The sequence below is a fragment of the Mus caroli genome, unplaced genomic scaffold (genome assembly GCF_978045245.1).
Source record: "Mus caroli unplaced genomic scaffold, Mus_caroli_1 scaffold_11, whole genome shotgun sequence".
In the NCBI taxonomy this organism is placed as follows: domain Eukaryota; kingdom Metazoa; phylum Chordata; class Mammalia; order Rodentia; family Muridae; genus Mus; species Mus caroli.
In genome coordinates this window covers 98,411,615-98,425,304 of record NW_028227266.1, presented here as the reverse complement: position 1 = coordinate 98,425,304, position 13,690 = coordinate 98,411,615, and the positions used below count along the sequence as shown (strand labels likewise).

At 48.0% G+C, this 13,690-nt stretch overlaps 1 protein-coding gene across 4 annotated transcripts in view; it reads right to left on the bottom strand.

Annotated features, from left to right (window-relative positions):
• Dzip1l (DAZ interacting zinc finger protein 1 like) overlaps nt 1-10,137 on the bottom strand; it is a 39,446-nt gene extending 29,309 nt beyond the window's left edge. For 2 of the 4 annotated variants that reach the window (XM_085827942.1, XM_085827943.1), the window contains exons 1-2: nt 4,786-4,817; nt 1,596-2,171 (exon numbers count right to left, since the gene is read on the bottom strand). In XM_085827942.1, the coding sequence (XP_085684068.1) occupies nt 1,596-2,171; nt 4,786-4,788 (579 nt within the window). In that variant the 5' untranslated portion in view covers nt 4,789-4,817. Of the gene's footprint in view, nt 1-1,595; nt 2,172-4,785; nt 4,818-6,942; nt 7,055-9,743; nt 9,828-10,037 lie in introns of those variants that run through there. The other 2 variants (XM_021173016.3, XM_029481110.2) reach the window with 2 other exon arrangements.
• Nucleotides 10,138-13,690: the final 3,553 nt, after the last annotated feature.

Sequence of the window (13,690 nt, the reverse complement as noted above, 5' to 3'; positions counted from 1 at the left end):
CCTAAGTTCAATTCCCCAACACCACAGAAAGACAGAAAGAACGATGGGAGTGGGAAGGGAAAGCAAACAGGAATCCTGATTTTTAGTCAACTATGAGGCCAATACCACCATGTGTCCCAGCCCCTATTACAACCGAATATAACCATGTCACTAAGTTCTAGTCACTATCTATGAGCAGAAACAGTGCATTTCTGAGGGTGACTTTTTTTAAAAAGCCCCAGTGGAGAACATAACTTTAATTGGAGCGCTTAGTAGGCAGAGACAGGCAGATCTCTGTGAGTTTAAGGCCAGTCTGATATACATAACAAGTTCCAGCCCAGCTAGGGCTACATCATGAGATCCAGCCTAAAAAAAAAAAAAAAAAAAAAAAAAAAAGAAAAAGAAAAAGAAAAAGCTGGCAAGGAATGTAACTCCAAGGAGTTAGTGGACTTGAAGGATGGAATCAAGCAACTGTCTTAGGCCATGAGACACATAATAAGACTGGCAAAGCAAGAGATAAAGAACTGGATCACCGGTAACTGTCATTCCATACCAGTCCTGGGTTCCTAAATATAGCCAGCTTCTATAGGAACTTTGCCATCGATTCCAGTACAGTCTCAATAGATGGTACCTGAACTGACAGACTTGACGTGACAGAAACAAACCTCTAGTTGGAAGAGGAATGTAAGTTGGGTGGAACAGGGGACATTGTGCAAATCATTTTACTGTCCCGTTCCACACTAACAACCTTGTCCCCAAACTAGGGATCCCCTGAAAACCCAACTTAGCATAGACTGTAACTACATTCTAAAGCCTGGCCAGGTTAGATGTCTCAGCCTCCTTTTCTTGTGCAGTGGAGTCATGAACTATGTCTGAACGATGAAGTCGTTTTTCTAAAGTGAGCCCGCCTCCGTATACCACACCACATACTTAGTGATCATCCACCTGCCTCCACACGCCTGCCTTTACACAGGGCACTCTGCACGCCTACAAACTCTCCATTCTTATACATGTGCAAACACACCACCTTCCATACTCACATCCTTAGGCACATATACTACATAGCCTTCATCCATTCACATACACATCATTACAGTCTTTATATGTACAGACAGACATACTCATCCTTCACTCCCTCAAAGACACACACCATAAATATATCTTTATATTACACTTCTTAGCTGGGTCCATTATGGTAAGTCAGTACAAGCACAGATTATACAAGACATATGCTACAGACACAGATATCATAGACCCTTCAAGCATTTATATATATACATATATATGTATATATGCATATATATACACATATATACATTTAACACACCCACATGCACAGATGCAAACATCATATAGTCACACTTTTACACACCACACATGCATGCACAGGAGTACTTGTATACATTACCCTATACACTCCTCTCAGACACCCATTCTACACTTACACTGCATAGAACTCAATTAAGAATCCTCAGACTCTCAGAACATCATCTTTAATATCTGCTCCTAACTAATGAGAATGGCCTCCAGTACTTGTGTGGCCCAAGGCAGTGCCACTCAGCTGCCCTGGTGCCTCAGGTGCACAGCCCAGGCTCCCCTCAGCAAAGATTCCTCACCGTGTGGTAGCTGTGGGCACTCGTCTGCAGAAGCAGCTGCTGCAGGGTGCTGATCATCTTTCGCCTACGCCGGCTCTCCTCCCGAACGCCCTTGAGCTCATCGGCTTGGCGACCCAGCTCCTGCTGGCCACGCTGCTGCTGGCCCAGGCTGGCCTGCAGCCGTGCTTCCAGCTGCGCTACGCTGGCACTCAGGCAGTCCTGGCAATGCAGCAGGTACTCAATGATGAGCTGTGCCAGGCGCAGTACCTTGAGCAGCACCGGGTCCACCGGCTGCCTACAGTGGTTGCACACCTCCCCGTCCAGGTTACAGAAGGTGACGCCAGCAATGTTCTCCTGCAGCGTGGCCACGTCCAGCTCCCGGGCCACACGGTCCACGTCCACGGCACTGATTCGTCTCCAGTCTATGCTCTCACGGCGAGGCTGGAACTTGAAGGCGGGAAGCGTGTAGGCCCCGGACAGTGGGCCACTAAGGCCTTCAGCAGTGGCTGCTGGGTACTGCATGGGCAGGAGAGGCTCTGGGCTGACCACAGGGGTAGAATGCCACCAGGACCACGGGCCAAGGAGCTGAAAGAGGACCTGGAAAATAGAAGAATCCAAGTTACATGAAGTTCAAATGGTTGTACCTTCCATATTCCCACTCAGCAAAACCTTAGAGGACACAGTGAGGTTGTCTGTAGAGCAGCCGCTCAGTATGATGTACTATGCCAACCTGGCTACTGAGTGGGAAGGAAAGGTGAGCCTTCCCTTGCACAGAAATCTAAATCCTCTGCCTTGGACAAATCTCTTCTTCTTAAAACTCCCAAGTCTGGGGGGCTGGAGAGATGGCTCAGAGGTTACGAGCACTGGCTGCTCTTCCAAAGGCCCCGAGTTCAAATCCCAGCAACCACATGGTGGCTCACAACCATCCGTAATGAGATCTGATGCCCTCTTCAACAGAGCAACTGTGGTAGCGTCTGGCAAAGAATTTTGTCAAATGTATGAGAGGGTTTTTCTGCAATGCTATAGTTGGGATAAAGTCCAACAACTCTCCAGGAAGGGCAGAGCCATCGATTACCACAGCAGTGTCTTCCCATATACCCCATTCTACAATATGTGTGGACTACATTTCCCAGCATCCCCTGCAGCAAAGTGTGATCATGTGACTACGTTATTTCTGGTGGATTGTAACTGAAACAATATCCAGCCCAGTCAAGAGGGGCTTAAGAAAGCTGCTGCTATGTGTCTGCATAAATTGTGCTCAGTCTACGATGAACCTGTTTGTTTATCTGTTGTTTTTTTTCCCCTGCATTGTGGATTACACACAAGGCCTTATGCCTGCTAGGCAAACGCTCTAATGGGGACCTTCATTCCAAGCCCATTAACAGGTTAGAGCAGTCGTTCTCAACCTTTTGGTCTCGACCCCTTTAAGGGTCACATATCAGATACCCTGAATATCAGATATTTACATTATAATCCATAACTGTACCAAAATTATAGTTATGAAGTAGCAATGAAATAATTTTGTTTGGGGGTCAGCACAACACGAGGAACTGTATTAAGAAGGGGTTGCAGCATTGGGAAGGTTGGGAACCACTGGGCAAGAGAAAAGAGCTTTGGCTTGTTGTTGTTGTTGTTGTTATTGTTGTTTTTGCCATAAGACACAGGCTCTATTTGCTGTACTCTTGGGAGATATGCTTGAAAGTTTTTGGTCAAATTGCCAGAAGCTGGAATCATCTGAGAGTAAGGAAACACAATTAAGAAATGTCTCCATAAGATCAGTCTAGAGGCAAGCCTAGCCTGTAGGGCATTTTCTTAATTGATGATGGATGTGGATGGTCCCACCTACTATGGGTGGTACGACTTCTGGACACAAGATCCTGGAGTGTATAAGAAAGCAAACTCAGCAAGCGATTGGAGCAAGCCAGTAAGCAGCGTTCCTCCAAGAATAGTTTTGGCCCCTGCAGACTGAGACTAAAATGAGAAAAGATACACACCTCCCCATTTATCAAGTTCTCCCCAGCCTGTGTGATCCTGTCACTTAAATTCAATCCAAAGGCAGAGAAGAAAAGTGTCTTAGTCCTTGTCAACTTGACTGGGATTGGAGTCACCTAGGAGACACACCTCTCAGCTTATCTATGAGGGTGTTTCCAGAGAGCTTTATCCCAGGAGCAAAGCCACACCCACATGAGTCCCAGCCTGAGTAGGGCAGAATTCATTCTCTTGCATCCTGAGTGTGGAAGCAGTGATTAGCTACCTCACACCCCTACCACCATTTCCCATCAGCATGAGGGACTATATGTCAATCATCAGCCAAAAGAGGCCCTCCCTTCCTTAAACTACTCTTGTCAAATAGCTATTTGTTACAACAACGACAAAAGTAAGAACACAAAAAGGTCATAAAACTAACAACAACAACAAAAAGCCTTGAAGAAACAGTGGGTCTAAGTGGGCAGAGGAGGGGGAAAGGAAAGGTCCTGTCCCCTCTGAACTGCTGTCCTCGGGAAGACAGTGACAATGACCAGGCCAGCTCTATCAGCTTCCCAGGGACTATGAGAAGGAGTCGGGGGCAGGGGACAGGCTCAGAGGTAACACTGGCGTGCTGCATGCAATCTCTAAGTATGGATTTACAAATAGATATGGTACCTACCATTATCCCAATTCCACAAACCAAACTGGAATCTGAATGGGGAGTATGGCCTTCCCCCACTAGGGAAACCAGAGCTGAATTGCAGGTAAGCATGCACCTACCTGCCTCTGAAGTCTGTAGACGTTCAGCTACAAACAGCTACAGAGGTTGAACTATTCAGCCATGGTAAGGCTCTCCTCCTGGAAGATTCGCTTTGACCAGAGGCTGGCCCCCTTTTCCCTTAAGCCTCTAAATTCATCCATTCATAAAGTCTCCCTCTTTACTGTATGCCTGTTTGAACTTAGCCCACTGTTAGTATTGTAGGTACTGTGTAATGTATTGCCCACATCCCTGCTCCCCGCTTTGGGATTCAGTGTGACTACTGGCTGCAGACCTCTTTGGATGCTCCTCAGAATGGCCCCAGGCTGCCCTGAGCCTAGCTTTGCAGTTGGTATCCCTCCCCTTCCTTTCTCAGACACTCCTCCCAAAACAACATCACCCAGCATAAGACGACTGACTACATTTCTACCCCATACAATGTGTCAGGTAGCCATCGAAACAGGAGGTGGCTGACACGGCACTCACCATGCTTAGCTCCAGGTTGCAGCCTCACCACCAGAGCCTCAGAGACAGTTGCTCACAACAAGCCATGCCTCTGACAACAGCAGGTAACCAGGCATGCTGTGTACAAGGGTAACAGGACACCCACTTCCTGCCCTCATGGGCCTGAGAACCTCGCTCTTTAACTATTTAAGCTTTGGCCTCCGGTGTGTGCCAACAGTTCTCCCTCTAACGATAAGGCCACAGCTCTCCATCACCGGCTCGCTCCACTCTCCCCCTACCTCTGGTCGCTCCTGCCAGCCTTCCCGTTCAATAATGACTATTCCTCCTCCTTTCCTTTAAGGCAGGGGTCCAGGTACCCCCTGACGTTTCATCCACTGTTCACCTATGAACCATCTCTCAGTCCTGTGATCTCCTGAGGCTGAGCTCATACACCCACTGCTTCAGCTACTCTGGGCCTGCTCTTGACTGAGCCTTGGCTATCCCCAAGTAGCCAGGTCCTTTCTGCCTCTTGAGACTTTAGGACCCAACTCTGGGTCCAAAACTGCTTATATTTCAAACCCAACTTCCAACAGTGCCTAGAAAGTTGCATCAAATACAAGAAATGCCAAGTAGGACAGAAACTTCACAGCACACTTGATGACAGGCTGATTCTCTGCCTTTCTGTCTAGGACTCAGTAAAGCCATGATTCTCAGATTCCTCCACTTCCTTAGCCAACGACAGTGGCATCACCGAGAATGGGTTAGAACCCAGAACCAGGGCTAGAAGGCAGTACAGTTGGTAAGGTGCCTGCCCCCAGATGCATAAAAGCCTGCATTTGCATTCCCTAGAACACACATAAAAGCCAAGCACAGTAGCACGCACATGTAACCCTAGCAGGAGACAAACACGGCCAATCTAGCCAATTAGTGAGCTCTGGGTTCAGCAAGGGACCCTGTCTCCAATAACCAAGGTGGAGAGCCTCCCATTCATCAGGGGAAAGTATATACCACAGAATTCTGATGACCTGAGCTACAGCCCTGGGACCCCCATAAAGGTGGGAGGGGAAACTGACTCCATGAAGTTTTCCTCCGACCTCCACAGCATGCCATACCCCCTCCTCTACATCACACACACACACACACACACACACACACACACCAACAAACACCAAGGCAGAAAGCAGTAAAAGAAAAACCCTCTGTAGTAGAGTGCTGAGAATTATGGCAATAGGGAGAGTATTTCTCAAAACAATTCCTAGAGGCTAGAGGCTAGTTCAGCAGTTAAGAGGACTAGCTACTCTTACAGAGGACCCGGGTTCGAATCCCAGCACCCTCATGACAGCTCACAACTGTCTATAACTCCAGCTCCAGAGAATCTGATATCTTCTGGCCTCTGCAGGCATTAGGCAGGAATGTGGTGCACATACATACATACACATAAAATAAAAGTGTATTTTAAAAGGACAATTCCTAAAGGGCTGCCATCACGTCTGAGTCACAGAGGGAAAAAAAAAAGGATGTTTGCCCAAGGTCTAGAAGCTAGATTCAAACCCAAGCAATACAACTTCTCAGTCTTGGGCTGTCAGCCACTGCTTCTGCTTCTGCTGCCCCTCAGTATAGAGGACCCCCTGGTATTTCCTTCTGCTCCTCCTCAAGATGGACACGTGCTTCAAAGCTCTGTTCATCTTGACTGTCACCAGTGTCCAAATTTCCTGGCTCTTCTCTGGGACCCCAGAGCATGGAGCAACTCGGGTCCATGTCAGCAAATGATTCCTAAGCCTTGGGTTAGGTTTGGTTCCTGGAAGTCTGGGGCTTCTGGCTTCAAAGGGTAGACGAGGAGGGTGGGAATTCCTATAGATGATGATCTGAGGAGAGCAGCTATCATTTATCAAGCGCCTACATGCCAGGCTCAGCATCAGACTTTTTTTGTTTTTGTTTTTTCGAGACAGGGTCTCTCTGAATAGCTCTGGCTCTCCTGGAACTCACTCTGTAGACCAGGCTGGCCTCGAACTCAGAAATCCGCCTGCCTCTGCCTCCCAAGTGCCGGGATTAAAGGCGTTCCCCACCACACCAGGCAACACCAGACTTAAAAGATGCTATTTCTGTCTGACTCCACAAATCCGAGTCATACCAACCGCCCTCCCAACAATGGCAGAGGTGGCGTAGGAATGATACAAGATTGTTTCATTGTGTAAATACCTGAGGCTTCTCGTGCAGAATGGAGGGGCTGCCAGGGTTCACAGCAAATCATGACAGGGCCAGTGCTGGAGACCATAAACCCTCAGTGTATCTCGGCTACAAAGCTGGCTTCCTGGTAGGTATGGGTAGAAGACAAAGCCACATGACTATGTTGCTGGTTACCAAGAAACCACGCACCCCAGGGGCAGGAACGCCAGCCTTCTCCAGACTGAGTTATCAGTAGACTGTTTTCCCACATGTGGGACTAGGAACACAAGGCAGAGATGATTCACCGTCATTAGGAAAGCTGAGGCTCTTACCTGCCTCTACAGGTCTCGACGGGGTCCAGGGAAACTCCCTACTCCTACTTTATGCTGAGTGAGTGATTCAAATGGAGCTTTGCGCTAGTGAGCACGCCTGCTCCATTACTGAGAGCGTTCACTGCCCCCTGCAGCAATTCCACACTCAGACAGGCAGTGTTGACTACCTCCCAAGTCACCAGTCCCATGGGGAAACAAATCCCAGAAGCTGCGAGGCTCTTCTGCTCACCTGAATTCTGCCAAAGATAATATTGTCCAAACATCTGGGGTTTGGGTTTGTTTGTTTGTTTGTTTGTTCCTCTCATTTAAATTGCATCTCCATATTTTACTGTCTCTTTTTCTTCCTCAAAAATGAAACTAAGAGGAAAGTTTGGAAGGTGCCAGGCTTCTAAGGGGCTGTGGGCAATCATTGACAAACTTGCCCTAGCTTCCAAGCTACCTCCACAGCGCCTGCCCTGGGGAACTCCAGGCTTATCATTAGAGCTAATTGTCAGGGCTGCCAAGGAAACCTTCCCACAGTTTGCAAACATGCTCTCCACAGAGCAGAGGCAAGGGAGCACGGGAGCCCCTGATGGAAATGAGAGGGATCTGGGATTTTCCAGACTTCTTTTACAGACCCTGGTCTCGCTCTTAGGGTCTCTTGTTTTATTAAGTAAATGTTTTTAAAAATTAAAAACGAGGATCCATTTCCACTCTTAACTGTCTAGTCCAGGGGCTGCATCCGCTCTCAGAACTTCCAAGCAGCAAGAGAGAGATTCACAGCAGAGGCCCACTCTGCCTAGCAACTTTAAAACAGCTTCCTCTTAACTGCTTGTTGGTGTGGATGTGCTGGGAGGGACATAATGCAGGGCCTCACTAAGTAAGAGCCCTACCACTGAGCTACATCACCAGCTCCAAGGACTTAAGGGACCCCTGATAGGACAATCATATTCCAGGGCAGACCCTATGGTAGGACAGTCGGGCAGTGGTGGCGATTGCCTTTAATCCCAGCACTGGAGAGGCAGAGGCAGGTGGATCTCTGTGAGTTCCAGGCCAGCCAGGTCTCCATCAAAAAACAAACAAACAAATAAACACAAGTAGTGGGACAAGAAAATTGGACTGGGGGAGGAGGTCTCAAAGTTGGGGGGAGGGGGATGGGGAAGTGAGGGCCAGGCTATAATCACAATACATGTGAGAAATTCTCAAAGAATTCTTTTTTAAAAATTATAAAAGCTTACTATGAATTAGTGTCACAAATTTTTTTTTCTTTAAAACAAAAATGGAGGTGGGCTTTGACTGGTGGCTCATGGGAATATCTTAGAGAATAAGGCCTAGCACGACCTATTGTCCCCAGGTACAGAAGTGTCAAAAACAAACAAAACCTGCTCCACATCGGAAAGAAATCTAACAGACTGTACTGGGGTTTCTTGTCTATTAAAGCGCTGTTGCTTCCTAACAGAGCCTCTCCATCTTTATTCTGGACCAGACCCCGTCACTACAATCACCAGGCAAGTGACTGGCCAGTGTTGGGGCAAGTGGTTGTCTAGTCCTGCTGGCCACAACTGCCCCTTCTGCAAAGTGACCACAGGACATTCAGAACTGCCTACCAAGGGCTCCCCTTCTCTTCCTAAGTGTTCTGAGTGGCACAAATGAGAGAAGTTCAGCTCACAACTGCACAAGGTTTCTGCTCCCAGTTTAAGGCATGCATCTAAAACAGTGGTTCTCAACCTGTGGGTCGCGACCCCTGGGGAAATCTCAGATATTTTTCATGACCGATATTTACATTAACAAATTCATAACCGTAACGACATTACAGTTATGAAGCAGAATGAAATAACTTTATGGCTGGGGGAATCACTATAACATGAGGAACTGTATTAAAGGCCTGCAGCATTAGGAAGGTTCTATACTTTAATGATCTAAAACCATTTCCACAGGAGGGAGCAAGCAGACCCTTGGTGCTAGCAGACAGACAGACAACCTTCTCTGAGCAGGGTAGTTTTCCCCTGCCAGACCACACCTTGGAGAAGGAAGTAACCATCTTGCTGAACACTTACAGACAGATGGAAGAGCAGGGTTGGAACATCTCACACTCCCTAGGCCTAATCCTGTTAGAAACCAATTCCTGGAGACATGGCCAGGACAGCACCGGCCCTGGGTCCTTCAGGACCGTTGTGAAGGCAATCCTACCAGGCCCTGTCCTCTGATCCTGCCTGCTACACTCTTGCCCTGTGGACTTCTACTCTCATCCACCCCTAAGTCTGTGCTCCCGTTAAACTTCAGCCCGAGACCGGAAGCTGAGGAACCTAGACACGCAATCTTTATTTAAAAGTCATCTTGTTAGTAACCGAACCCCACTTCCCTACAGAACTTGGATCTGCAGTCCCTTAGATCGCTTTACTGTTTTCAAAAACTGCATTTCCCAAGACCACACTCCTGAAAACGCCGAGGGTTGGGTGTCAGACATCCCCCATTCCGTGCCTCCGTGCCTCCAGGCATGCGAGCTCTTCCCCCGCAGGGTACCTCAGTCCTGAACAATCCGAAGCCGCTGGGATGAAGGGATGGAGGCACAGGGAGCGGGACGTCGTGAGGCACCCTGGGCCACGCAGCTCCATTCCTCGCTTGGCTACCGCAGCTACTAAGGTTTAACCTGCGCGCGCAGCGGGCCGAGTAGCTCCGCCTGGAACCGCGCTCCCTCCGGCGGCTCCCGGCTGGATTCCAGACATAGTTTTCCTGGGAGGCCTGTGGCAGTCTGGGGGTCACCCGGAACAAGGGCCGGCGACTGGAGGTCTTAGAGGTTCCCACGTCCCGACTCACCCCATCCGCAAGTCCAGACTCACTCCATCTCCTACAGTGCAGCCCGAGGATGCTGCCAGCCGCGCAGACCCTACGCCTCTCTCCACTCCAGTAGCTCAGGCCTGGGGTCTGCGGTGCTTCCCACCCCAACCCCTACCCCCAGCCCATCCACCCACAGCAGAGGCGGAGCCTCTCGCCAGAGCCCGGGAACAGCTATTTTTAGAGTTGCAAGGGAGTGGGGGGTTGGGGGGAAGGAGGGAGTGCTGCTTTGAATTCGTTAAGGAAATCCAGCATCCAAGTTCCCAGGCCTTGATGAGCAGCAGGATAGACTCTGTCACCATCCCTTCACTTCACATCTCGCCCGTGGCAGGATGCAGCGACTGTTGGCAAGCCCGCAAAATTAAAGGAATTTGACCTGAGCCACATTAGGAGACCCATAGGTGTGCTCCGATTTGATCAGATGGCAATCCCTTATCCATTAACGTTGCCCAGAAAGCTCGGGCAGGAGTTGGGGGTATTATATTTTCTCTCCTGATTATAGATCCCTGCCCCCTTCTCGTTGGGACTCTCATCTCTGTGACTTTAAGTTCTAGGAGGGTTTGTTGTATCTTAGGGCCTTTCTCTCAACACAGCTTCAAAATGCCAAGCTCTGCATCTTGGGGACAGCAAGGACAAAAGCCCTGGGAATAAACGTTGCCAAGGGTGGGGAGAAACTCACATTTCTGTGCGTTATTGATGGGAATTCAGAATGGTACTGCCACTGTGGGAAACAAAATGGTTTGCCATGATTCAGCACTATTTGAAAATATTACAAGGATTAGAAGGTGTAGCCTGGTTGGAGAAAGTGTGTCACTGGAGGTGGGCTTTGAGGTTTCAAAACGCCCATGTCAGACCCAGTCTTCGCCCACCCACCCTTACAGGTCAGGTGGGTCAGGATGTAACTCTTAACTATTTCTCCAACACCAGGCCTGCCTGCTACCATACTCCCTGCAATTATGATAAATGGACTAAGCCCCTGATACTGTAAGCAAGCCTCCAGTTAAGTACTTTTCTTTTTCATAAGAGTTGCCTTGGTCATGGGGTCTCAGCAACAGAATAATAAATAAGGCGCATGTCTAGATCTATATCCAAAGAAGCTTAAAGCAAGACCCCAAACAAACTCTTGGACACTTGTGTTTAATAAGCTGTCAAAATGGCTCAGCAGGTAAAGGGCTTTGTCACCAAGTCGGATATCCTGAATTGGATTCCTGTAACCCACACCGTGGAAAGAAACAACTCCTGAAAGTTGTCCTCTGACATCTGTGTATACAGATATGTGCGTGCGCGCACGCACACACATACACACAATGTACAATAAAATAATAACATTATTTACAACAGCCAAAATGTGGAAGTAATCCAAGCGCCCATCGGCAGCTGATTAGCTAAGAACACGTGGCTTACACATACAATGGAATATCATTCACCCTTAATGAGGAAGGAAATACTGGCATGTGTCACTACATGAACCAGGTTTGTCTTAGTCCACTTAGACTACTGTGATACAATGCTACAGACTAAACAGAAACCCCTTGGCCCTGCTCCTGGAAGCTGGGAAGTCTAAGATCAAGGCATCAGCAGATCCCATCTGCTGAGCACCTATTTCCTGATCAACATGGTAGAAGGATCTAGTAGTTCTCAAAAGACTCTTCTGTAAGGGCACTGAATCCAGCTGGGAGGGCTCTACTCTCATAACTGCATCACTTCCTGGAGTCCCCATCCTTAACATTGTTTGGTTAGGAGTCCCCAAATGTCCATGTGGTAAAGTCTTGGTCCCCAGCATGGTGCTATGGGAGTTTGGTGTGACTATTAAGAGACGAGGCCTAGTAGGGAGACTTCGGTTATTAGGTAGAGACCTTGAGAGTGAGATCCCAGCTCCTGCTTCAGGAAAGAAGTCAGGAGATTCTCTCATAGAAAGCTAACAGATATACAAAGTAAAAGAAGCTACAAAGGAAAAGGAAAAGGACATGTGATTCCACTTACAGGGCTTAACCACGAAGAGTCAAGTTCATGGAGACAAAGGTTGGAGAGTGGTTACTAGAAGTCATAGCAATGGGGGGGGGGCGCGGGGGGGGACGTCACTAAGGTGACTCTTGATGAGTGAGAAGTTTCAGGTGTGAAAGAATGGTGAGATGCTTTCAGAGATGCTAGTAGAGACAGATACATGACAGTGTAGATGTATAATGTCCTGAATTTTATACTAGAATGGTTAAAACAGTGAATCTTATGTTGCATCTACTTTAGCACAATGTTTTAAGTGTAAGGGGGGGGGGGGAAATGGGATCAGACACAAGAAACAAGAAAGGCTGTCTATAAGTCAGGTCCTCCGGTGGGACATCATGCTTTTCTTCTCTTTTGACCAAGATACCCTCTTCACTAGCTGAGAGCAAAGTGCCCAGGCTTTGAAATCAAAGACAAGTCTATATTCCTCATCCCCAAGCTCTGTAACCCTGGACATGTCACCTTTAACCTCTGTGACCTTCAGTTTTCTTAGCTGTACGGTAGGAAAAATATACTCAAATCAGTGGCGTTGTTCATGAACACTGAATTAGCTAAAATATTCCTAGGCTCAGCTCAGGCCTGAGCCATCCATGGTATGTCCTTCTGGGCTCACATTTAGTATTCTTGCCTATTGGCTATTGTCTCACCACAATCCTCAGAGTTTACAGAGGGTAGCTGATGGTAGCTGTGTGTACGTTTGTTGTGTGTGATTTCCACCAGCCTCAGTTTTCCCTGTGTATAAACCAGTTGCCTTCCTTTGCTAAGGCAAACTTGATATGGACCCAGGTTAACCTTGGCCGAAAGCCTAAGCCCCATCTTCAGCTGTCCTCCCACACATGAGATGCTCAGGTATTTATTTCCTTTTCCCTGGGCCTCAGTTCAACATTTGATACGGGAAAGTCTTGACTGCATAGCATGTGCAAGGTTTGGTGTTTGTTTGTTTGTTTGTTTGATTGATTGATTGTTTTGGTGAGAAATCACAAGCACTGAATAACTGTCACCTGCTGAGGCCTCACCATCCAATCAATATGGCAGCCACAGTGGAGCCCTTGGTTAGTCCATGTCTAGATCCAGGGAGAGGAAAATGGCTCGAGATCACTGCCACCCTGAACTTCTGGAGTTGTGACCGTTGACTGGGTTTTAGTAGCTGTGATTCCCACCTTGCTCTGCTGCCCTTTATCTCCTCAGTCTAGAGCTCTATTTCTACTCTTGGCCCAGCTTAGATCTTATCACAGATATACCCTGCCCTACACCTCACACAGGGACCACAGGAAACAGTAAGAAATATCTGAGCATCCCCAAAAATTGCTGCCATTATAACAAAGAAGCCAGCACCCATCCAAACCTCTAGCATGGCCACTAATGATCTATGAGGTTGCTTTAGGTCAAAGGTGCTTTGTTGAGTTTGCATGCTGCTGATGCAGGGATATGGAGACACGTGGTCAGAGGGAGATGTTACCCAAAAACCTATTTTGGTCATTTCTCTTGAAAAATTGAAGAATCTGGCCAGGCAGTAGTGGTACACACCTTTAATCTCAGGACTCGGGAAGCAGAGGCAGGCTGATCTCTGTGAGTTTGAGGGAAGTCTGGTCTACAGAGTGAGGACAGTCAAGTCTGTTACACAGAGAAACCCT